This window comes from Erpetoichthys calabaricus, chromosome 5 (assembly GCF_900747795.2).
Source record: "Erpetoichthys calabaricus chromosome 5, fErpCal1.3, whole genome shotgun sequence".
NCBI lineage: Eukaryota > Metazoa > Chordata > Cladistia > Polypteriformes > Polypteridae > Erpetoichthys > Erpetoichthys calabaricus.
Window position 1 is genome coordinate 197,844,393 of NC_041398.2, and position 27,067 is coordinate 197,871,459.

A 27,067-nucleotide genomic window follows, 5' to 3' on the forward strand; every position below is an offset into this window, starting at 1 on the left:
TTCGCCTCACCCAGTTGTCATCATCATTTTACATCACATACCCCTAACCACTTAAGGCAGTGCCTCTGCACGACGGTGCTTGTAGGTTCAATATACTCTGCTGCATCATCTACATTCTGACACATCATGCATCCATTTGTCATACACATCTCAATTCTCTCAGATTATATTGCCATGCCATATAGCATATAGGTATGTCCACAAGCAGAATAAATTCTCCTTTTCATATTTAATGAAGTTGCCTTGGAGTTTAGTAATGATAATACTTCTCTGAACATTTGCCAACCACACCACAATCCCCTGGTCACTGCTAAATTTGCCCCACCAGTAGAGCCCATCATATTGCCAAGATAACAAAACTTACTGTATTAACCCAATCTAATTTTGTATCACTTTTAATCACAAAAGCTTGCTGCGTTGCTGACTTACTGTGGGGTTACCAGATCACTAACCGAGTCGAGACAAAAACGCTAGAAGTTAAAACCAGTGTCAAAATTGAAACTGTCTAACTGTACTTGTTCATTGGTCAAATCTGTACCATGGACAAGGGGGCTCAGGTGCTACACTGTAATTTTTACTTTAATTGGTTTTGTTTGTTTTGTTTTAACTGTTGTATTTGTATTGTATTGCTGTTCAGCGCTCTGTGACCATTTGTCTGTGAAGGGCGCTGTATAAATAAACTACTACTACAGGTACTAATTTACTAGTGAGTCGTCAGGGCAGAGGTCCCTAAAAGCTGGGCAAGATCCCCTAATAACCAGTTATCAGCTTCTAAAATGCTAAATGGGACAAAGTTACAAATTTAAATGAAATGAAAATAAAATCTTCCTCAAACCAAGAAATACAATTCAGACTCATTACATTTTGAAAATTAAGCTTACAAAAGCTAAGCAAGCAAACCAAAAAAAAATTCTCTTAAGCCAGAAAAATGTTCTAACCTTCTAACTTTTCCCAATTCTTAACACTCAGCAGCACAGGGTAAAAGACAGAGACCAATACACCATTTATAATCACCAATTAACCCAACACAAACATAAACAGGGGCGGCACGGTGGTGCAGTGGTAGCGCTGCTGCCTTGCAGTAAGGAGACCAGGGTTCACTTCCCTGGTCCTCCCTGCGTGGAGTTTGCATGTTTTCCCCGTATCTGCGTGGGTTTCTTCCAGATGCTCTGATTTCCTCCCACAGTCCAAAGACATGCAGGTTAGCTGGATTGGCGATTCTAAAATTGTCCCTAGTGTGTGCTTGGTGAGTGTGTGTGTGTGTGCCCTGCAGTGGGCTGGCGCCCTGCCTGGTGTTTGTTTCCTGCCTTGTGCCCTGTGCTGGCTGAGATTGGCTCCAGCAGACCCCTGTGACCCTGTAGTTAGGATATAGCAGCTTGGATAATGGATGAATGGAGGGAAACACATACAGTATATGGGATGTTGGAGGAAAACCAGAATATCCACACAGAAACGGGGAGAACAAGTACATGAGGCAGCACTGCTAACAATTGTGCCACCCAGTATGAAAAGTTCAGTGTACTAAATTACAGCTATCATAATTTTTTTTATAATATATGTCAATAAAAATAACATTAAGAGTCTACAGAAAAATAAGTACATGCATATTGATTGAGTGGGCGGCACGGTGGCGTAGTGGGTAGCGCTGCTGCCTCGCAGTTGGGTGATCTGGGGACCTGGGTTCGCTTCCTGGGTCCTCCCTGCGTGGAGTTTGCATGTTCTCCCCGTGTCTGCGTGGGTTTCCTCCGGGCGCTCCGGTCTCCTCCCACAGTCCAAAGACATGCAGGTTAGGTGGATTGGCGATTCTAAATTGGCCCTTGTGTGTGCTTGGTGTGTTTGTGTGTGTCCTGCAGTGGGTTGGCACCCTGCCCAGGATTGGTTCCTGCCTTGTGCCCTGTGTTGGCTGGGATTGGCTCCAGCAGACCCCCGTGACCCTGTGTTCGGATTCAGCGGGTTGGAAAATGGATGGATGGATGGATATTGATTGAACACTCCTGATTCCATGACTCTAATTTGAACGAAGAGGGTTTAAAATGATGGATAACTGTTTGTTTAGACTGATAAATCCATTTTTTTCATTTTCAAAATGTTTTCATTTTATGGTGGTTTTCACAAAATTAAAGAGAGAACAGTAACTTTTTTGCTGGCATTGTATGTATAGTAGCTGCAACATTGACGGCTGTAGCCAATGCTGCTACAGATCACATTTTTCATTTGGTGCATTTCCTCTGAGCTTTGATAACCTTTTCCATTCTTCTTTTTGCCAAGCTGTGAGAGGGTTATCCACTATGAGGAGTTTCCGCTATGATGTCAAAAAGTATGGTTACAGATTAGCAGGTACAAGTGCTATGTGCTAATTTATCTCCATTCGCATTGCGCCTTCTCTGCTTCTCACTATCATTATGCCATTCATTGCAATTTTAAAGCTCTGGGCTTGACAGTTCAAGTCTAACAAGATAAGATCACATGAGCTCTGACCGTACGTTAGGTACAATTCATAATACTGTTTATTGATTTCCCAATAAAGTGAGTCCCATTGGGTGGTGGTGGCAGGCAGATTACATGCTGGACTTATTTATTTTTTCATGAAGTGAACTCACTGATGTGATCTTATGTGGAATTGCATGGGCTCTGCCAGTGCCAGCATAGCATGTGCTTCAGACTGTACTTTAGATAACAAGAAATCAATATTAAGTGCTTGACTGTCGTTACAGCTCCATGATTCATCTTATCAAATAACATCTTTAAAACATAACCTGTCCTTTCTGTAATTAAAATATGAGACACTTTTGTTGCATTAAAGCTCTGAGCCAAGTAATTCAAGCAGAACAGTCAGTATAAAGCTTCATTTGCAGGGTTTTCCCTCACTGAGCATAACATAACACTATAGATAAAAATTCCACTTCTTTTTTGCTATGTTCTTTTTTAGAAGCAAAGACGGAACTTGAAATATTACAAGAATATCGTTATCAAAGCAGGTATATGATAGGCTTCATAAAATCCCTTCTCATCATTTCACATTAATACGCTGTGTTTACAGTTTAAACAGTTGAATAGAATTAGACAGAATCGAAGACAAGCTTCTCTGACACAGCCAAAATCTACCATTAAATGGAAGACTCACATGAGCATAACTACGGATTGACTCGATGGCCAGCAGCCAAATCATCTGCAGTTCAGAACAAGCAATCCACCTGAAGCTAAGCATGTACTTACTTGGGTGGGAGACCATCTAGGAAAAATCTTGGGTTGCTGCTGGAATAGGTTTTGGAGAGGCCTACAGGCAATGTTTATCCTGTAGTCTGTGTGTGGATCCCAATGCTCTACTACAGTGACAGGAACACTGCTGCAAACAGGGTGCCGTTTTTCAGATGAGACATAAAATTGAGGTTCTGATTCCCTGTGGTCATAAAACATTCCTGGACATCTTTTGTAAAGAACAGAATGTTTCCCTGGATAAACTGCCCGTAACAGCCTAGTCATTCTGGTCACCTAATCATCCCCTATCTCTAATTGGCTAATTACTGTATCACTCTCAACCCTTCACCACCTAATAACTAATGTTTGGTGAGCATACTGGCACAAAATGGCTGCCGTCACATCACCCAGGTGGATGCTGCACATTGGTAGTGGCTCCCCTCTCTCCATGGAAAGCACTTTGAGTGTCTGGAAAAGTGCTATATAAACGTAGTGTCTTCTTCTTCTTCTTCTTCTTCTTCTTCTTTTCTTAAATACTTACACATATAGTACTGTGAAAAAACTATTAGGCCAGGCAAGAAAATGATATTTAAAGCTTGTTATCTGTGTACTAAGTGATTGCTTGTGAGAATACTATACAATATTCCATAAACTCTATATAACATTAGAGGAAACACCAATCAAACATAAAAAGTAACACGTATGCTTTGTGTATTCCAAAAGCAAAATGGTGTCAAGTGAGATGCATTACCTGTAAAAAGTATTCACCATTTTGGGAGTTTTCACATTTTATTGTTGTACAACATTGAATCACAATGGATTTAATTTGGATTTTTGATACCAACCAACATAAAAAGACTCTTTAATGTCAAAGTGAAAACAGATCTCTGCAAAGTGATCTAAATTAATTACGACTATAAAACTCAAAATAATTGATCATGTAAGAATTCACCCCCTTCAATTCAGTATTTAGTCGATGCACCATGAGAGCCTTGATTCTGTATGCACAGGTCTCAATCAGTTTTGCACATCTGGACACTGCACTTTTCCCCGTTCTTCTTTGCATAACTGCTCAGGTTCTGTCAGGTTGTATGAAGATTGTCAGTGAACAGCCTTTTTTCAAGTCCAGCCACAAATTCTCAATTGGATCAAGGATCTGGACTCTGATTCAACGTTAATTAAAATTAAAATGTAGATGCTTCCAAGGTGTTGAATACTTCTTATAGGCCCTGTAGCTAGAAAACACAGGCGTCACTCCTTGAGACACCCCTGCCATTCTATGGATTTGTTAAATTCCACACCAGCAGGCCTGATTCAAATTGATAGGTTTGTTTAGCTGAACCGGGTGTGCTAGTGGTGCAGTCTAACAAATAACTTGATGTCTTGGATGTTATCCACACATACTTGACTAATACAAGGGGAGATTTGGAAACGGCTACGGTAACACATTAATATCGACCGGGCAGTAGTCAATGAGCATTAGCACACCATACTGGATTTTTAAGATGTGGTGATCAAGCTGTCTTGATGAAATGTGAAGATAAAAAATGTATTGGATGTCCCCGATAGCTGTCTGCACCTGAAGAACAATACTTAAAGGTCACTTCTCCACAGTGATGTGAACAAGAGTTATTGACTAAATAGAATTGATTTTACTGGTGTGCTGCACATTACCTACGTTATGCAGAGGCAGGAAAAACAGAGGTACACACAAAGGTGTGAATGATTTTTTAGGGAGTGTGAAAATGTAAAAGACATTGGGGACTCCTAGAGAACCTTGTTAAATAGCAAAGCTAAGAAACAGTGGGGAAAGGAAAACAAACAAAAAGAATTGGGAGTGTGCTCCCCTCGACTTTCTCAAATATTGACATAGAAGAAAAGGTCATCAGAACCACTTCCAGTTTCACAATATTTCTCAAATATCATATGTCTTTATTTCTCATTATAACTAATTGATAATATCGATACACAATCATTTATCTCTATTTATAATCAAACTTTATATTAAAATAATATTGTCGCATTTAGGGATGTCGAAAACGGTGGTGGGATTTTGTCAAGATTACGCATGCATTACCTAGATTATGTGCAAAGTAAAAAGAGTTATAGTATATAGTATTATATAATATTTGTTGCAATAAATTGCTATAGGTAAAACTGCACTTAGCTACATTTAATTATGATAATGATGGCGGAAATAAAAAAAAATCATAAAATTAAATTTATTACCAGGAACACAACGTGGACATAGCAGTTTGTTGTTCCCATTACATCTTTATATTTACATGGCACGTTCAGTGTTTACATGTTAAACTGATGATGTGTAAATTAAAGTAAAATTAATAATAGCTATTGAAAGAATATGCATTATATTGAATACAGTGTTTTAATATCATGTACACATTTATATTTCCATGATACAAAAAATTTGGATAGTTGTTTAAATAAAATACTACTTCCAGTTGAGTAATTTTTCTCAAATTTCATATCTGCTTGCTTTTTATCATTATAAATATCTATACAGAATTTGAATCATCTGTAATTATAACCATAGTTTACTTGAAAATTTGTGAAAGTATTCAGTTAAAGTACCACTTCCAGTTGCCGGAAGTGGCCCAAAGGTTGATAGGATTCCTTAATTTTGATATAAAGCAGGTGCACAAATTCTCGTTGACCGAGGTCAAAGCGTTTTTGAGTTATCGTGTTTAAACACAGACATACAAACACACAGACAGACATAATTTCAAAAATGGTATTTTCAGACTTGGGAAGGTCTAAAATGTCAACATTCATCAAAATCTCTAGGTTGCATTTTTTCGTGATTCCTTTACTTTCTGCATACATGGTATTTTCGGACTCAGGAACGTCAAGATTCATCAATATTTCGACATCAGATTTTTTCACGATTCCTATACTTTCTCTATACTATGTATACGAGAATGTAACAATAATGTAAACTAAGTGGTTCAGCATTAAGCTTTCAGTAGAGGCTTCTGTGGGCTATTGTGGTTCCATCAGATGTTGGTGTTTAACATCAAGTTCTAGCCGGCTCTGATGTTTGAGAACGGGTGAAGTGGGACTGTTGCAGTAAGGCCATTCATATTCCATTGACTTGTCCTATGCTCTAGGGTGGAAGAAGAATGAATGGTTAGTGACTGGTTCCTCCATTTCACCTCCTTTGCAGAGCCTCCAACATACTCCTGTTATGTGCATTTGTGACAGGAGCAATATTCATTGTTTTCTACTCCAAAAAAATCTTATAATGACTTATGCATTTCGCAATCGCAAAATCACAAGAATTGAAACTTGTCTGTTTCACTTATCACTGGTTGTGACATAACACGTCACAGTCAACAGGCATAACAACTGAAAATAATATGGCCATGTAAAGATAGTCTCAAAATTTTGGCAAACATACCAAGAACAAAACATAAAATGTCAACAAGAGAATAATGATAGAATTAATAAAAAGGGTTGAAATAAACTCACAAAAATTCCCGAAATTAAATTAGTTAGCTTAGTGTTGTGAAAAACATTACATTTCAGGTAACAGCGTAGGGCAGGTGTCTCTAACTCCGGTCCTGGAGTGCTTCTGTGACTGCAGGTTTTCATTCAAACCATTTTCTTAATTAGGGACCAGTTTTTGCTGCTAATTAACTTCCCTTCATTTTAATTGACTTGTTTTTTACGATTCAGTCCTTTGAATTGTTTCATTTTTTCCATAAACTGCACAAAAACAGCAACAAGACATTAAGTAAGCCAACAGATAACCTGCTAAATTGGGGCCTCAAATTCTAACTAATTCTACTCCAAATAGTTTATTAATTAGAAACTGATTCTTCCTGTTAATTAAACCCTTTATTTATTTCCATGGCCTGTTTGTACTCTCATTCTGACTAGCAGATGTTTCAAAAATTATTGATCTTCTTTTTTCTATAAACACTGTTAACAAGTTTTGTGGACCTGAACAAAACAATATTATTGAGACTGTTCTTTACTATCCGATATTGTATGACGGACACAGGTTGCCAGTTATGCTTTGGCTCGTTTTGTGTCTCATTATGGTTTGGCTGCTAATTACAAAAAAATAAATAATTGAGGTGTCCGAGTCTTATATAGCATGTCAATTAACATTAAGGCAAAAAAGTTAAATAGCAGTAAAACCAGTCACTAATTAAGGAAAGGGTTAGAATGAAAACCTGCAACCACAGTAGTGCTGCAGGACTAGAGCTGGGGACCTCATGTTGAAAGAATTTAGTCAAAACCAATGGAATGATGACTGCTGAGAAAATAAATCAAATGTTAACAACCTCATACAGATTGTGAACACAATTAAGACATACAGTGCTTGGAATGGATACCTGAAGATGAAACACTAATAGTATTAGACTGGCCTGCTCAGCACTCCAGCCTCAAAATAAATGAAGCTGCGTGGGATTACTTGGACAACGAAAAGAAGAAAAAGTTGGCAACATCAAAACAAGAGTTTATGGCAAGTCCTGCAAGAATCTTGGAAGAATTTACCACAAAGACTGCTTGTAAAAAATACACAGAGGGGAACCAAAGCAAATTGGTTCAGGTTTGCATTTCAGGAGATTCCAAACAAAATTCTGAATTGCTTTTAAAAACATAAGATATTTTTATTACTTTGTATTGTAGTCATTCTTATTTGTTGTTATTTTAATGTTATATAATGTTTTCATAAGCATATAAATACTTACTGCCCGGGTAGCTAGCTTTAAAAATAATTTTCTTGGATGGCCTGCGACGTTTGCACAGTACTGTATCTTCTACATTCAGACCAAACCTTTGAAAGGCTGGCAGAGCTGGCAGTGATTTGTGCAATCACCCAGCCAGCTCTGACAGTTCTGTCTTTTTCTTGGCAAGACCAGTCTGTCTTACATCAGAACAGCTTTAGGAATGATAGGCTTCCATTTTGTTTTGTTATGTGCAGTGGAAACTGAGACCTTTATGCATTCAAAGTGAGTTTCTCAGAGAAGGCAATTTGGACTTGCAGCCTAAAGATTGGGCTTCAGAGCTAAAGAGTGCAATTCGAAATGCAAAAAAAGCTGTCTCGGCATGTTGCATGGAGTACTTCAACTTAACTGTGTAAGCAACATTGTTGTACAATGTGTAGCACATTTTTTGGCCTATGAGTTTATGATATCATTTACCAAGGCCTGTGTCAGTACTATAAACAATTTTTGTTATATGTTGCATACATTAACAGTTTTATTTATGTTCCAAGTGCAATAAAACCCATGTTCATTTATGGTGCTATTGACCGCATATTGAATGTAAGTAAACTCACCAAACAACTTTGATGAACTGAATGCTCTTCTCTCATTTGTAAAACTTCAAATGTTGTTACGTTTAAAGAAAAACTTCCTAGCATATCTTAAATGTCTGTTTTATTTCTCACTTACAGGAGGCAGTACACAAAAGGAACCTTTTAATATCGCAACGTTTGTGTGGCACGGTACATCATTACCTACTGCATTTTAAAACAAAACATCGGAAATTATGACCAAATAAATACTTAAGTCATTTATTGTGAAGCATTGATCTTATGCTTAATGTAAAAGGGCTACTGCGGTCTTAGAAAGGCGTCTTTAAAAAGAATGTCGGGAGTTGCAGGGTATGAGGTAGCTTTATCTTATTAGAGTAGATTTGTTACCCCAGTAACACATAGAATAGTAGTGTGGAGTATCAACACTGGCCAAAATGAGCCACAAGGAGGTCAAGGAGAAACTACCCAGTATAGGGTCTAAAATAACTTTCATTGTATTAGGATGCAAACCATGCCAACGTAACTGTCAAATCAAACATCTAACCCCACAAACAATGCACTCGATTAAACAAAGAGCTCTACTGCTGGTTATTGTGAATCTTCCACTCACATTTTGTAGCTTGAAGATTTTATTTCATTCTCTAGCTAAGTCTATCTCATTAGTCTATAACAGTGCCTCAGCTACCCAATGCAAAATCATTAAGATTTTCAAATAAATTGTTTTAGAGTTCGATAGAATACTGTTGTAAAGTATTAAAATATATGAATTATAAAATATATAAATTATTTTCATACCTTTTTTTTAAAGCAGAATAGCAGATCACTCGAAAATCTCCGATGTATGCCAGAGGCCGCAGAGAGAACAAAGCAGTAGAGGATTTAGTGACTGTACCAGGCCTGGGTGTTGGCGAGCAAAATAAACAGAGGAAGACACCTGGTGCATTCTGAACCCCATGATCAATTGTTCATGATACTGTTTAAAGATATTTTTCAAATGCTCCTTTTATAACTCAACATACTGCAAAAGTATGTGGACTGATTTGGAATTTTGGTGATATACAGTGTTTGAATTTTTACAGATTTACTAAAATCATTATGTCATTCTGGAGCAGTTCTTACAAAAATATGTTATCTAATTTTTGAGCAGTTCTTACAATGTAAAAGAGGTACTGTGTGTAGTTTTTTTATTTTAAGATTCTCCTGTTGTAAAAGTAGGTAGAACACTGCAGGTCAGAAAGTAGTCCAAAATTCAGCAACATCCCTTATAAGCCTCTATCTTTCATAGTCAAAGTTATTCTGTGGCCATAAACCAAAAAATGAGTTGTGTCTTTTTGTGAACTTCGCATTCAGAGCACGAGATGCTTCACTCCTAATATCTCTTCATAAACCAATATGATATATCAAACAGTAATCACTTCTGACAACTTCATCTTCCAGGCACTGATGAGGCAGGCAGCGGACACTATGGACAACGGTATATCGCTGAAACTAAAATCAGCAATGAAGATGGCTTTGAGATTGATGATTCAGACTATGATGTCTTCATGGAAGAGGTAATGTCTCCAGGTGTTGCCATCCTTTAAGTTTGTCACTTTTAAGAAGAGTCCATTACTTTACCCACACATTCATATTTACTGATTTTTTTTTTTTTGTACAGTGACTTACCAGTTATAACAGTAAAGTGATTGGTGCAGGTTAGCACTTTGGGAATGTAACTAGAAATCATTTTAAAAATTTAAATGTTAGACCAGTTTTGAGAAGAACAGGCCATTCAACCCAAAAAGCTCCATACATCATCCATAAGATCAGACTGTATCTGACAGAGTATGCAGGACAACTTCTGGTCCAGGTTTTGGTCTTGTCACAGCAACTCTCTACTGACAGGGGTACCAGCATGTGTCACCAAGCCACTGCAGATGATTCAAAATGCAGCAGCATGTCTGGTGTTCCACCAGCCAAGGCGGGCACATGCCACTCCTGTTTTCAGATCACTTCATTGGCTCCCTGTAGCTGCACATATTAACTTCAAATCTCAATGTAGACTCTTCATTTGTAGCTTTTAGCTGGTGGAACGAGCTACCCACCTCCATTCAAACTGATGGCTGTGTTCAAGAAGTGTTTGAAGACTCTCATGTTTGGTGAAGGGGCGGCACGGTGGTGCAGTGGTGCAGTGGTAGCGCTGCTGCCTCGCAGTTAGGAGACCCAGGTTCGCTTTCTGTGTCCTCCCTGCATGGAGTTTGCATGTTCTCCTTGTGCCTGTGTGGGTTTCCTATGGCTTCTCCGGTTTCCTCCCACAGTCCAAAGGTTAGGTGCCTTGGCGATTCTAAATTGTCCCTAGTGTGTGTGCGTGCACCCTGTGGTGGGCTGGCACCCTGCCCGGGGTTTGTTTCCTGCCTTGCCCCCTGTGTTGGCTGGGATTGGCTCCAGCAGACTCCTGTGACCCTATAGTTAGGATGTAATGGGTGGATGGATGTTTGGTGAATTTCTGTCAAACTGATATAACTTTGTTAGGTTTTGTAACCTAAAAATTGTTCCATGCTTGTATTTTGTTCTGAGCTCTTCACTGGTGATGATCACTTTTGTAACCTGTCCTATAACGCTTGTCCCTAAACAGTCCCCGAACAGTTATGTTGACCTCTTTTGTAAGACACTTTGGATAAGCACATCTGCTAAGCAAATAAATGTAAATATAAATTAGTAACAGGAATAAACACGGACCTGTTTGCATCCTCTGTGTCAGCTGCATTACTGAACACAGAGGCTATAATAGTATTGTTCAGCTTTTAAAGTTATTTTAGGCAGAACATAGCAGTAAACAGCATAAAGGCCTATATTTTTTAATTAGTATTCAGCTCAATAGGTTTAATAATTTAATAACAGGTATAGAAAAACAGATCTGTATTTGAAAAACGTATTCTTTTTTAATTTTTGAGAGTGTATATGTGACTTTTATTTCTTTTGTTTTTTTGTTAATGCACTCCCAGCTGAAATCATTTCCCTCTGTCAGAGCTGAAAACAAGCGGTTTCAGTCTAGGAAAAGTCCATCCATTAATTCCGAAAGAACACGACTGGTCCTCACCACCAGCTCTTCTATGCCTGTGACTACACCAAGCACCACCAGCTCTGGCACTGGTTTTGTCCTCACCACAGTACGGCCCACAACTGCTAGGATCCTCTTTTCTCCCATCTTGTATGACCTGCCATGTGATGAAACAATCTGCCCTGCTGATAGCTTCTGTGTCAACGACTACGAACGTGGTGGATCTCGTTGCCACTGCAACCTGGGAAAAGGTGGAAGCTCTTGCTCCTCAGGTAAGCAGGATGTGTTGGGATTGTATTGCCTCTGCATTCTAAGGAAAGTGAAGTGCGTTAAGCTACGTGGATTAATTCTGAAATGGTCTGTGTTTCATTATATTATTGTTCAAAAAAAGAAAACATCTGAAAATCGTGACTGGTATGCCTAAGCAAAACAATTTCACAATATATAAACCTTGAGGTTTAAAAGGCACTGTTATTTGAAACTGTTGTGTGCCTTTCAGACAACTGCACATGTTTGTAGATTTGACTAGTTTTTAGTCATACGTTTTTTGAAATATTGACTTTTATGTCTGCCCAGTTATTATTGAAAACGTGTGTGTAGAAACCAAATTGCAAATGTCTGTGAAAGATCAAGCGTTAATATCAATTTTATTTTAAATAAACGCAAGGCAAAGCATCTGTATTGTGCATGGCAAGGCAATTTATTTCATTTGTCTGCTGATAACAAACTGCACACAAATAAAAGCATCATTTATTCCTTTTTTTTAAAGGACAAGTTCAATTGCAGTTCTTCACTTTTTCTAACTTAATTTTCATGCCCCCCTTCCCTATGTAAGTGCACACAGAGCCAAACACTAAGTGCGAAATTGCTTCTTCATCTCTCTTTGCTCTGTGGTCAATCATTTCTTCTGTGGATCAAAGTTTCCTAAAAACATGGCACTCCAGTAATTTTAGCTCTGTCTTCTGGACCGTGACATCTGCAGTAAATGTTTATGGCCTGTGCATTCATCAATAAAACGAGCAGATCAATAGTATGTTTCACAGCAGGGGGTGAGGGTTTCATTTGTTCAGCCTTTCATTTAATGCAGCCTCAATGCTACCACGGAGTGGTGACCTTCCCTCCAGCAGCATGTTGCTCTTATTGAATTATCTAATAATCCATCCTCAGACAAATCTGTCATTCATGACTTTTTTTCCATTGCATTATTCATATACGATTCCCTTTACCAGAAGTCATATCCTGGGAGGCTGCAACTGTTTCCTTACTGCTGCTTTTCTGCCTCGCTTGACACTGTTTAAGGAGAGTACCTTACTTTCTTAGTAATTCTACCCAGCTAAACAAACAAGAAGGCAAAACAATCATTATCTAGAAATTACCAAACAAATTTGCCTAGGGACTTAGTAGCTTATGAAAAACACAAAATTGTTTGTTGTCATTATACTTCAGCTCATGAGATTACCGGATGCAGAATTTAAAATGCATTGACTGTATTACACAATTTATTTTCCCACCTTGTTTATTCCCTTACAGAATCACTGAGGTGCATTACAAAATGATGGCAATTATTTCAATTTCACACATCTATGGAAACTGCATTTTCCTAAAATGTTCATTTGATCTTAAATACCTTCTTGTATTTGAACTTTGTATAGTGATTCCTACTTAATTTTCTTTATTTTATGGAGGTATGCAATCCTTTGGTCAAATTACACTGCTTGATTTTCATTAGAGGCATTCGTATCTGCTTGATTCATATGCATTATGAGTAATAGTGTGGATTCAGAAAGTATTCAGACCCTTTGACTTTATGCATACTTTATTATGCTGTAGATTTAATTTTAAATGGAGAAATGTGCCATTTTTACCCATCAGTCTACACACAACAACTCAAATTGGAAAGTTGTGTTCAGAAAGGTGTGCAAATGTTTTAAAATCATAAACTAAAATTCGTACATGTTTTCAGACTCTTAATTCAGTACTTTGTAGAAGCCCCTTTATCAGCTTTGAGTCTTCTTAATTAAGTCCCAACAAGCTTTTTACACCTGGATTTGGCCACTTTATCCCATTCTTCCTGGCAGATCTTCTCAAGCTCTTTTAGATCAGACGGGAAGCTTCTGTAAACTGCCATCTTCTGTTCTGTTCTGGGGGGTTTAGGCTTTGGCTGGACCACTCGAGGACAGTCAGGGACTTGTCCTGAAGCCACTCCAGCATTGTCTTAGTTGTATACTTGGGTCACTGTTGTGCTCAAAGGTAGGCTGTCATCCCTGTCTGCAGCCACATACGCTCTGGAGCATGTTTTCTTCAAAATCTCGCTGACTTTGGCTGGTTTCATCCTTCCCTCAGTTCTGACAAGTCTCCCCGTGCCTGTTGCTGCTGCCATTGCCATGCTTCACCGTGTGGATGGTATTAGGCAGGTGATGAGCAGTGCCTGGTCTTTGCCAGACAGAGTACTTTGAGTTCTGCCCAAATATGTCAATTTTTGTCTCATCAGACCAGAGAATCTTTTTCCTTGTGTTCTCAAAGTATTTTAAATGTTGGTTGGCAGACTCCAAGTGGAAGTTAGCTACTCTACCATAAACACCTGCTTGATGGAGTGCTGCTGAAGTGGTCATCCTTCTGGCAGGTTCACACATCTCTGCAGAAGACTTCTGAACCTCTTTTAGAGTGACAGTTGTGTTCTTGGTCACCTCCCTCATTAAGCCCCATCTTGCATGTTTACTCAGTTTGATGTGGCAGCTAAGTCTGGGAAGGGTCCTAGTAATTCCAGACTTATTCCATTTCACAATTATTTAGGCCACTGTGTTCCTGGGGACACTCAAATCTTTAGAAGTGGTTTTAGAACTTTGCTCTGATGTATATCTCATGACAATTTGACCACAGAGATCTAAAGAGAGTTCCTTACACTTCTTATATAGACATGTGTGTGCCTTTCTAAGTGATGCCCAGTCAATTTGATATTGCCTCAGGTAGACTGCAATAACGTTTTAGAAACAATTTTGTAATCCACAACACAATAAAAGTTTGCAGAAAGCAAAGAATGTCTGAATACTTGCAGAATCCTCTTTATGCATTTAAATGTGAGCAGCACAGTGGTGCTTTGGATTCCAGCTCTGATTTTTGCCCACATTCTCCCATTGAGTTTCCTCTCACAGTCCCAAAGATGAGCTAATTACGTTAATTGTCAAGTTCTAAATGGCCTTATGTGAGTGTGTGCATGAGTGGGTCCTCATATGTCCAGTGCTGTTCCCCTATTAATCTGCATTGTGACAGATTCCAGCCCCATTTGGATTAAGGAGTTTGTTATGTATTTAAAGAATGCCAAAGTTAACCTCACAGTATTTTTCTCACCTTGACAAGTGCGTAAAGTTAAGAGGAATCAAGTCTTTTATTTATTTGTAAATCCAAATAAAATGTGTACTGCTTAAAACCATGCTTTGTATGTGAACATCGCCCCACACTTACAAGGTCACGTTGTTCAACAAAGAAAACCCATCCAATGTTGAGTATGCCAGTGCTGACAATTTCAATATTTTTGCTATCTTTCCATAGTTTTATAAAACAAAGTAAAGTTTATAACTGCGATCAATTTGGAATTGGGAATCCTTCTGTACAAGAACATTTTTTTTTTTGATCAGGCATCTGATTTGGCTTTCGACACACAAATCCAAGTTTTTTTCTATATTCTTTCCTTTGTACATATATGTACACTACCGGTCAAAAGTTTTCAAACACCTCAGTTTTTCTAGTTTTTCTTCATATTTACATCAGTTGAAATGCAATGAATGACCTAAAATGGTGAAAAGATAAGCAGTAAACTGAAGCCTGAGGTTTAAATTTAAAGTTTAGGTTAGCAAAAACTGAAAAAATGGAAATTTCAGATTATTACAAATGGGCCTTCTAGGTTACAACCTAACAGATGTTCTGCAGCAATTACAGTAAATTACACCTTGCAAGTTTGCACAGGTGTCCCAACTTCTTTTGATTACTTAAAACCCCTCTGTCCATCTTAAAGTAGATTTGGAACAGACTGTGTTACTACACCCTCTACATCCTAGAAAGTTGTAAATTCCAATGATAATGGCATTATCACTGAGATTGTGAAGGGTGCACCGGCTTGAAATAATCAATCAGCTACTTCTGCTTTGTGTTTGAGATCCTTAAGGGTCTTATATTTTGTACAGGAGCATAGCAGAGGCCAATTGGTGTTTAACCTTGAGGCTTTGATTGCTGATGGAATTGGCAGCCTACTGATTTTAGCCAAAAGCGTCTGTCAACATTCCAGCAAGAAAGTTTATTGACCACCTTTATTTTCTCTCTAAGCCGCATCACAGACTTTGTACACTTGGACTTAGAGCTAAAAAACACTTGCACTACACTTTGGGGGCATTAATGCAAGATAAAATGAATACATGAGGGGGCACTTTACTGTACAATGGTAGAGTGAACAATTGAAGTACCTAGCAGAATGCGAGCTACTCCCCACACTTGTGTGCATTGCGCCTCTCATTTTTTCTCTACTGTGCATGGTTGCAAATCCTGTGAATATGTGTGGTTGCCAATGCAAAAGTAAAAATGAGGTTGCAAATAAAATCATGTGATTGCTTTAAATTGCAAAAGTTAAAATCATTATATTGAGGATTGACTGTATTACTGACAATTAAAAGCACAGATACAGGATCAGATAAAAAAAATCCTTTTATCTACATGCAAATGTTATTTTTATTCTTTTATATGTAGGTACATACATTTATAAATAAGGGAGAGTGAGATTTGAATTAAATATGCAACATCTGGAGGTTCATGAGCAGATTATTTTACTGACCAATGCTGTTTTCATCATAAGGAAATCAAACACATGGTACAAATGAGTTTGCAAGTTTGAAGAATGTTCTAAATACCTGGATATAGTAGCAAAGATAGATAGATAGATAGATAGATAGATAGATAGATAGATAGATAGATAGATAGATAGATAGATAGATAGATAGATAGATAGATAGATAGATAGATAGATAGATAGATAGATAGATACTTTATTAATCCCAATGGGAAATTCACAATATATACAGTACAGTGAAATAAAAAGTCTTCTGCAGTACTATTGCAATTTTAACATTAATCTTACTTGTAAGTAATTTGTTTTATCTTTTGTTTAAAATATATGATTGTTTTATTATTGTTGTTGTGCAGGACTTTGTTAGCATTCATTTTTGAAAAGTGTGATATATGTAAAAACATATTTTTATTATTATTTTAATAGCTCATCTCTCAAATGCATGGCATTAACCCCTAATTATATTCATATTTCCAGAATTACCCTAATAGCAAGCTGGTATGTACATGTATGAAACTTGGATCTGTTCTTCTTCCATTCAGTCGTCGGTATAAAGTGGTCCATTAATTGCACTTACTTAGTTTCAGCTCGAAGCTGCCTGAGAGACATCATTGTCTTGGTATACAATGGAAATGTTATTTGCATTTTTCTGGTTTAAATAGTTAAATAAAAGCTTTTGTTTGTAGTTCACAAAAAGTTAGACAATGATTTCTTTTTACCAAATAATATATCATTCTTTTTTATTGGAGCTGGCCTGCACAATGAACACAGTTACTCTGATCGTCTTCCCCATGTTATTTTTTTCACCCTCTTGACACATTGGGTCAAGTCAGTGGGCTCAGTCCTGCTGACCTGATTTCTGATTGGGGGTCTCATAAGGATCTTATTAACCTACTGCATGTACTGTAAGGAAACTTACTATTTGCTGTTTTCTTTTGGCAACTCATTGGCACATAGAGTAATAGAAATACCATAATTAAAAATTTCCTGGCTGGTATTACATAATTATGGAAAAATAAAACCCACTTTCCTGGCATTGACTGCGGGGTTATCATCTGTATTACTAAGCCAAGTATACTGAGTTTGGTCTTACACTATGCATACAAATTAAGACTATGGGACTGTAACGTGGATGGTACGATTATTAACCAGACAGGCAATTTTATTTTCATGCTTTAAAATAACTGAAAGGATCAACTCCAGCTGGGATGGAATTATCTTTCTTGAAAAATACACATCTTTTTGGAATATGTCACAATTATTTTTTGCTTTTAGGTTAACGATACATTGCCAAATAATAGTTATGGAATCCAGCCTACTGTATACAGTGATCCCTCGCTATGTCGCGCTTCGCCTTTCGCGGCTTCACTCCATCGCGGATTTTATATGTAAGCATATTTAAATATATATCGCGGAGTTTTTGCTGGTTCGCGGATTTCTGCGGACAATGGGTCTTTTAATTTCTGGTACATGCTTCTTCAGTTGGTTTGCCCAGTTGATTTCATACAAGGGACGCTATTGGCAGATGGCTGAGAAGCTAGATTGCTTACTTTTCTCTCTACCTTGCGCTGACTTTCTCTGATCCTGACGTATGGGGATTGAGCAGGGGGGCTGTTCGCACACCTAGACGATACGGACGCTTGTCTAAAAAAGCTGAAAGATTAACTTCATGTTGCTATCTTTTGTACAGCTGCTACCTGAAATGATATGCTGCACTGTGCTTCGCATACTTAAAAGCTCGAAGGGCACGTATTGATTTTTGACTGAAAAACAAACTCTCTATCTCTCTCTTTGTCTGCTCCTGACGGAGGGGGTGTGAGCTGCCGCCTTCAACAGCTTTGTGCCGCGGTGCTTCGCATACTTAAAAGCCAAACAGCCCTATTGATTTGTTTGCTAGAGATTGTTTTCACTATCTATGTGACATTCTGTGCTCCTGACACGCACTCCTTTGAAGAGGAAGATATGTTTGCATTCTTTTAATTGTGAGATGGAACTGTCATCTCTGTCTTGTCATGGAGCACAGTTTTGTCTCTTTTTGAAAAGTTTAATGTTTGTTTGCAGTGTTTGAATAACGTTCCTGTCTCTCTACAACCTCCTGTGTTTCTGCGCAAATCTGTGACCCAAGCATGACAATATAAAAATAACCATATAAACATATGGTTTCTACTTCGCGGATTTTCTTATTTCGCGGGTGGCTCTGGAACGCAACCCCCGCGATGGAGGAGGGATTACTGTATAGGCTGGACATCTCAGTATAATATTGGTAATGGAACTAATTAAATTTTGAGCTTGTCTTTTTTGCTTTGTGTATATTGATGTGACACCCTCTTTAATAACATAGATTCCTGAAAATTAATATTATGTTAGCCAACTGAAACTTGTTTACACTGGTCAGCACCAAAATCCTCCTGCACAAAAAACTGGTGTACTTTATAGATTTAGGTGAGCTGAATCCATTTCTGACATTGGATTTTCTCTACCACAAACGGTCTTCATGAGATTTCAGATACAGTGAAAAACATGTTTGTTTATGGTGTATGTATTTTTCATGTTCAGATTATTATCTGAAGTATAAATACTAGTCTTTCTTATTCTTAATGTTAGTTCAGGTGGATGTTGCACATTTTTGCTCTTAATCAGTATTCTTCTTATTTCTTCAGAATAGAGAGGAATTTGTTTTTTTTTTAAGTTAGAAGATAACTTTTTCTTGTCCAGAAGAGAGAATTTTGTTGTTTAAATGATTTTCACAGAAAATTGCAAATTTGCGTTGATCCGTCCATGATCTTGACCAAATAGCAGGTAAGTAAACAGTACAGGATACACACCCCTTCTTTACTGAGACAACTACTGTAAAGTACCAAGGATTACACATTTGTGAGAGGAGTAGATAGAATTTCAAAGGAAGTCGAGTCGCTAGTGAGCTTAACCCGGAATTTTACTCCTGAAGTTCAGTAGCACCTCAACTCTCTGATAGATTCTCTGATAGATTCTTTTATTTTTATTATTTGTGTAATTTGTATTTTTTCCCCAAGTCAAAATAATTAATTTTAAAAATAAATTATTTATTTCTCTAAAATAGTGTTTTTTTTCCTATGAAACCTTCAACTCTCAAAATCTACATTCAGTACCCTCAAATCTACAAAGAACACCTAACATTTTTGTCAGGAGCAAAAAAAAAAGTTTTGCAGACCAGTGTCATTGTCATATATTTTGCTTTCTGCCACCAATGAAAAAGAGAAGACACCAAATTTTTTTGCACAATGACCAGGAGAAAAAGAGTTAATTATTTCCTGGAATTGGCCAAGGGCCAAAACATAAATTGTTTTTGAACATCTAACCATGCCACAAATTATCTATTAGAATATCCAGAAACTAGTGTGATGCTATTATCCTTTATAGACGTAGTAGGGTTGCACAGTATACCGGTACTGGAAAAGTATCAAAAAGCTCCTTTTTAAAAATGTACACTACCAGCATTTTGGGATTATCGATACTGGAAGTAAACATTTTACAACTACCACACCCAGTTTCATAGACTTTATGAAATTAAACTACACGCTTCAATGTAATCAGAACTTAACCCCATTGCTTTAACGTGATCTGGACTTCACGGGATAGTCATTGCCTCCACATGATTGGGACTTCATGGCTATCAAAAGGGAAGGTATGCATAGTGTGGCATACCATGGAGGTTGGAGTAAGACAGCCTTTTGATTTGGAGAGAGGTGGGGTTGGGAGCATGCGCTGATTACAGCGTGTTGCCGCACCCACCACACAACAAACCACCCAGATTGAGATCCGAGTGCAGCTGCACAAGGGTGACACCTCAGCAGCACAGTGAAGAGTGGGAGGTTTTTTTACAGTGGCTGGGGTGCCAATCCTGCCACCAACCCCCAGGTTTCCATGCAAGTTTGAGGACCTGGATGTAGATTAATGTCATACACAGGATGGAGCAATTGCAGGTTAAGGGCAATGCTCAAGGGCCCAACGGAGTAGAGTCACTTCCAGTGTTTTACAGAATTCGAACCGGCAACCTTCCGATTGTCAGTACAAATCCCTTGCCTCAGAGCCACCACTCCACCTTAAAGAGGGGGCTTTGGAATTATCCATTATTTGCTTTGGAACCATATTGGTACAGGTACTGAGGTCTGAAAGCTGGTATTGATACCAAAGTCACAATTTTAGTACTGATCCAACACTACATAGAGAGTGATGGTATAATAGGTCACATATCTGGCGATGGACAAACATGGATAAATGGATGAATGGTGGCACCTACGATAAAAGACTACAATCCATGACAGCGATGCAGAAATTTAATACATATGACAATAAATATTCAGAAAGTGAAAATGAACAGATGAATGAAAAAAATAAGGCCAGAACTGAAATGTGCATATGCAAAACTCCAAATCATTAATTTTGACTTCTTAGACCTTAGCCTTTCTTTAGCCCTATGAGTCTGTGGTCAAATTGCTAGCAGCCATCAAATCCACTCACCAATTACAGTGTAGGCTGGAGAAAATGAAGCTGACTCATGTGATACTTTCAGAAAATACTAGACTAAACACATTGGCTGCAGCTCGAAGCGGGGTGTCACCATCAAGAGAGACATGAAGGGAGCAAACCAAATGAACAATTTCTTTAACAGGTTTGACCACCCTAACCCACTCTCACTCTCACCTCGGATTACTGCACTCTCCACACATCCTTCTGCTGATACCAGCATAGGAGAGACATCCCCACGCACAATTATAGCAGCGCAGGTGAGCAGAGAGCTAAGGAAACTTCGTGCCAGCAAAGCCGCGGGTCCAGATGGAGTATCGCCACGACTGCTGAAGGTCTACAGCACATCTTCAACCTGAGCCTGGAACAGGGGAGAGTCCTGAGGCTTTGGAAAACATCATGTATCACCCCAGTTCCAAAGGTATCACGTCCTAGTGAGCTGAATGACTTCCGGCCTGTCGCTCTGACGTCACATGTGATGAAGGCCATGGAGAGGCTGCTGCTTCACCACCTGAGGCCACAGGTCCAACACGCCCTTGACCCTCTGCAGTTCACATACCAGGAGAAAGTAGGAGCGGAGGATGCCATCATCTATATGCTACACCGATCCCTCTCCCACTTGGACAGAGGCAGGGGTGCAGTAAGAATTATGTTTCTGGACTTCTCTAGGGCCTTCAACACCATTCAACCTCTACTCCTTAGGGACAAGCTGACAGAAATGGGAGTAGATTCATACCTGGTGGCATGGATCGTGGACTATCTTACAGACAGACCTCAGTATGTGCGTCTTGGGAACTGCAGATCTAACATTGTGGTCAGCAACACAGGAGCACCGCAGGGGACTGTGCTTTCTCCGGTCCTGTTCAGCCTATATACATCGGACTTCCAATACAACTCGGAGTCCTGCTACGTGCAAAAGTTCGCTGACAACATTGCTATCATGGGTTGCATCAGGAGTGGGCAGCAGGAGGAGGAGTATAGGGACCTAATCAAGGATTTTGTTACACCTGAACACTAGCAAAACCAAGGAACTGGTGGTGTATTTTAGGAGACCCAGGCCCCTCCTGGACCCCGTGATTATCAGAGGAGACTGTGTGCAGAGGGTACAGACCTATAAATACCTGGGAGTGCAGCTGGATGATAAATTGGACTGGACTGTCAATACTGATTCTCTGTGCAAGAGAGGACAGGGCCGACTATACTTCCTTAGAAGGCTGGCGTCCTTCAACATCTGCAATAAGATGCTGCAGATGTTCTATCAGATGGTTGTGGCAAGTGCCCTCTTCTACACAGTGGTGTGCTGGGGAGGCAGCATTAAGAAGAAGGACGCCTCACGCCTGGACAAACTGGTGAGGAAGGCAGGCTCTATTGTAAGCATGGAGCTGGACAGTTTGACATCCGTGGCAGAGCAACGTGCGCTCAGCAGGCTCCTGTCAATCATGGAGAATCCATTGCATCCACTAAACAGTGTCATCTCCAGACAGAGGAGCAGCTTCAGCGACAGACTACTGTCACTGTCCTGCTCCACTGACAGACTGAGGAGATCGTTCCTCCCCCAAACTATGCGACTCTTCAATTCCAACCGGGGGGGTAAACGTTAACATTATTCAAAGTTACTGTCTGTTATACCTGCATTTTTATCACTCTTTAATTTAGTATTGTTTTTGTATCAGCATGCTGCTGGAGTATGTGAATTTCCCCTTGGGATTAATAAAGTATCTATCTATCTATCTATCTATCTATCTATCTATCTATCTATCTATCTATCTATCTATCTATCTATCTATCTATCTATCTATCTATCTATCTATCTATCTATTGTTGTAAATAGCACACACTTGTATTCTTGAAAAACATCCTCATAAATTGAGTCTACAATCAATTTGGAATGCCTTTAATGCTGAGAAGCCATGACTAAAAAGTTAGTTTCATCACGCTAACTGTAAATTTTCAACTGAGTGGGCTAAGTGTGCTATGCTACTGACTGAAGTCTCCACCTGTTAGACACTGTGGCTCTAGTTCTGCTGCAGCCTGCATGCTGATACTACTGTTAGAACATTGTAGGTGAGTTCTAGGGAGGTTCCGAGGTATTGAGGCTTACAGTGTGGAAAAGTCACTGCTGTGCACTAATACTGTCCAGCCTGATGAGAACTGGTAGTTGAACTTACCAACTGTTTCACATATTTCTTCTTTTGGTCTCAGTGTTTTTGTTTATGCGGTGTTTATAGGAAATCATAGTAAAAATGATGACTGATAAAGGTTATAAATCACTGATAAGCAGTGCCTGAAATTAATGGTTAATCTGATTAATGTCAGTACTTAATTTTAGCACTATGACAAGTGTGTCCCTTCAAAGCACTGTATTTTCTTTTTGTTGTGTTATGTTTAATTTTGTAAAATTAAATCAGCGTGGTCTCATATTAGGCAGTGAATAGCAAAGCAATTTCTAGCTTTTTCCTTTCTCATTTTAAGACAGGCTTAAAAGTGTGGTCTCCTAAGATATCCATCATTATGTTATCAGTGTATTCTGTTATGCTTCATTTGATTTTTTTCTTTTCTAACACACACTTTGTTGTTATTTAGATGTTTCTATCCAGTATCCCAGATTTTTTGGATATTCCCATATGACCTTTGAACCTCTTAAGAACTCATACCAGTCATTCCAAATAACCCTTGAATTTAAGGTGAGTGTTTTTTTGTGTTTTGCTGGACACGTAATTCTTGGTCTCCCTTGGAACCTTTTTATTTTGTAAAAGAAATAAACTTTCCCTTTCCTGTAACATAACGTCCATATCTTCAAAATGCCATAATTAGAGAAGATCATATAAGCTGCATATTATGGAATTGCTAACCACTTCTTTTTTACACTGATCTGTATAGGCAGAAACGGAAGATGGTTTACTTTTGTACTGTGGCGAGAATGAACATGGCCGTGGAGACTTTATTTCACTTGCTATCATTCGTGGAAAACTGCAGTTCAGGTAGGGTGATTTAATAGCAATGTAGATCACTTATCGGTCACTACTACTTTGGATATGTTGACCCACCTGGCCTGAAAAGAGGACATCTGAGTTAATGAGAAACAATGTTATCACTAGGGACAAGACCCAGTGATAGAACTTTGTTACGTATGTTAGAATCATGGAGACAAGCCTGCATTGTAGCACACTACCGAATATTTAGTGAACAGCTGTGTAACCAGTATACTACATTAGACAGACTTTGACATAGCAATGGACTCCACAGATTTATTTTCTCATGGGTTTATATAGGTTGGAGCTTTGCTTTCTACGTTACCACCAGTTGTCCTTTGCATAATTTTGCAATTTATTGTCATTATCACTCCTAGTAGCTCTACAATCCTGATCTTCCTCTCCATGCATTCATTCAGTCCATTCCACATAATTGTGCACATATCTAGTGCCAACTTGGAGTTGTCAATTCACTTAACATGCAGTTCTTTGAAATATAACAGGAAGCACAGAGAAAGCCTCTGTAGACATAGAGAGAATGCTAAGACTTTACATAGACAGTTACAATGGATACAGAACGCATTCAGAGCTCTTCACTTTCTGTTCACTTTATTGTATTGTAGACTTAACTTTAAATGGAGAAATTTGTCATTTTTGCCCATGTTTTAGGAAAGGTTTGTAAATTTATTCAAAATCAAAAACTGAAATATCTCATTCACATAAGTATTCAGACTCTTAACTCAGTACTTTGTAGGAACACCTTTGGCTGGAATTACAGGTTTGACTCTTTCTGGTTAAGTCTCTTCAAGCTTTACAAACCTGTAATTGGGCACTTTATCCATTTCTTCCCTGCAGATCCTTTCAACCTCCATTAGATTGAAAGGGAAGTGACTGTAAACTGCCATCTTCAGGTCTCTCCACAGATGTTCTATGGGATTTAAGTCTGGGCTTTGGCTGAGTAACTCAGGGACAGTCAGTGACATATCCTGAAGCCACTCTAGTATTGCCTTGGCTATATGCTTCAGGTCATTGTCGTGCTGAAAGGTGAACATTGCCATTCTGAGGTCACGTGCACCCTGGAACAGGTTTTCTTCAAGGACCTCTCTATATTTGGTTGCATTCATCCTTCATTGAATTCTGACCAGTCTAACAGTCCCACCTGCTGAAAAGCACCATCATAGCATGATGCTGCCACCACCTTGCTTCACTGTAGGGAAGGTATTAGGCAAGGGATGAGGAGTGACTGGTCTTTGCTAGACAAATTACTTGGAGTTCTGACCAAAGAGTATTTTTTTGTCTCATCAGACCAGAGAATCTTTTTCCTCATACTCTCATAGTCTTCTAAATGGTGACACATGCCTTTTACTCAAGAGTGGTTCCATCTAATGACTCTACCATAAACCCCTGATTAATGGAATGCTACTGAGATGGTTTTCCCTGATCAGGTACTTCCATCTCAGTGGAGGACTTCTGAAGCCCTCTTAGAGTGATCATTGGGTTCTTGGTCACCTCCTTGAGAGGTCCTCAGTTTGACTGGACAGCCAACTCTAGAAAGAGTCCCACTATTTCACAAATAGTGAGGTCATTGTGCTCCTGGGAACACTCAAAGCTTTAGAAATGGTTTGATACTCTTGCCCTGTTTTATGCCTCACCATAATTTCTTTACAGAGATGTACAGTGAATTCTTTGGCGTTCATGGTTTGGTTTTTGTCTTAACATGCAGTGTGAAATTGTGGGACCTTATATCCACAGGAGTGTGCCTTTCTAAATTATGTCCAGTCAATTCAGTTTGCCACAGATGGACTTCAATCAAGTTCTAGACACATCTCAAGGAGAATTAAAGCAAACAGGATCCACCTGACCACAATTTGGAGTGCTACAGCAAAGGGTCTGAATACTTATATACATGAGAGATTTCAGTGTGTGATTTTTAAGAAATTTGCAAATCTTTCTGAAAACATGTTTTCACTTTGTAATTGTGGATTCGTGAGTGTAGATTGATGGGCATAAATGGCAGTTTTTTCTGTTTTAAATTAATTCTACAACAAAGTAAATTTTGTAGATATCGAAGGGGCCTGAATACTTTCTGTATTTACTGTCCTTGTTCCAGTACAAACCTTTGTACCTAAAGTTATGAGAGAGTAGAACTAAATATTTCACTACTGTGCCCCTGCCTTAAGACTGCACATTTAAAAATAAAAATATATCTATTGAAATTAACACATCTTTATAGACTGGCTTGAAAAAGTATTCAGACTTTTGATCAATTCTCTAATAATACAGAATTACAAATCCTATGCTGAAATTTTCTCCTTTGTGATATTTTTGTTTCAAAGCATTAAAGCTCAACATTATTTCATACCATTGTTTTATGTTATAATAAGAGTTAAAAGATAAAAAGGGAAATTATTTTATGCCATTGTTTTATGTTAGAACAAGAGTTAAAACATAAAAAAGGAAATATGTTGCTTGCATAAGTGTTCAGTCCATCTAGATCTTCAAAACTACAGTATTTACTGGGGACATTACAATTTGCCTGCACCAGTGAATCATTAAAATAACTACGACATTTTCTGGATAAAAACCCTACTGTTAAAGATTGCATGTCCAAGTGAGCCCTAACCTTTGGCCTTGCTCAGCCAGGGATGTTTTCATGGCTCAAATGGTGTTTCTATTTATTTAAAATGTGTGTTATCTTTCAAGTATTATTGTGTAAATATTATTGATTTCCTTTACGTCTTTCATGTTGTATGATTTAATGAACATTTTGTTCATTGATCATCTTTGTATTTATGACTGTTTGTTCTTTAGTGTCTTGTTCTTTGTGCTATATTTCTTATGTCTTGAATGTTAAGCCAAGAGAAGGGATACTTAATGCTGCAGCTGGGAATCCACTGCCACTGCTATTTAAGGAGAATCAGCTGAATAAATGGCATTAAGGATTGTTCCTAATTATTTTGATTATGCTATTTTTTTATTTTTGGATTTCCTGGTTTTTGATCCCTAATTCTTGTGTGAAGGCAGTATTATTAATTAGTGATTATTGGATTTACAGTGGAACCTCTAGATACGAGTTTAATTCGTTCCAGCACTGAGCTTGTATAGCGAATTTCTCGTATCTAGAACAAACGTCCCCATTGAAAATAATGGAAATCCAGTTAATCCGTTCCGCATCCCAAATATATTAACATAAAAATCATTTTTCCTAACAAATAACACTGATAAAT

The 27,067-nt window shown here is 38.4% G+C and overlaps 1 protein-coding gene across 5 annotated transcripts in view; it reads left to right on the forward strand.

The window, feature by feature from the left end:
- LOC114652156 (pikachurin) overlaps positions 1-27,067 on the forward strand; it is a 261,111-nt gene that overhangs the window by 160,470 nt on the left and 73,574 nt on the right. For 2 of the 5 annotated variants that reach the window (XM_051927677.1, XM_028802386.2), the window contains exons 8-12: positions 2,269-2,337; positions 9,926-10,041; positions 11,473-11,800; positions 23,452-23,552; positions 23,749-23,849. In XM_051927677.1, coding sequence (XP_051783637.1) covers positions 2,269-2,337; positions 9,926-10,041; positions 11,473-11,800; positions 23,452-23,552; positions 23,749-23,849 — 715 coding nt within the window. Of the gene's footprint in view, positions 1-2,268; positions 2,338-9,925; positions 10,042-11,472; positions 11,801-22,912; positions 22,933-23,451; positions 23,553-23,748; positions 23,850-27,067 lie in introns of those variants that run through there. The other 3 variants (XM_051927678.1, XM_051927679.1, XM_051927680.1) reach the window with 2 other exon arrangements.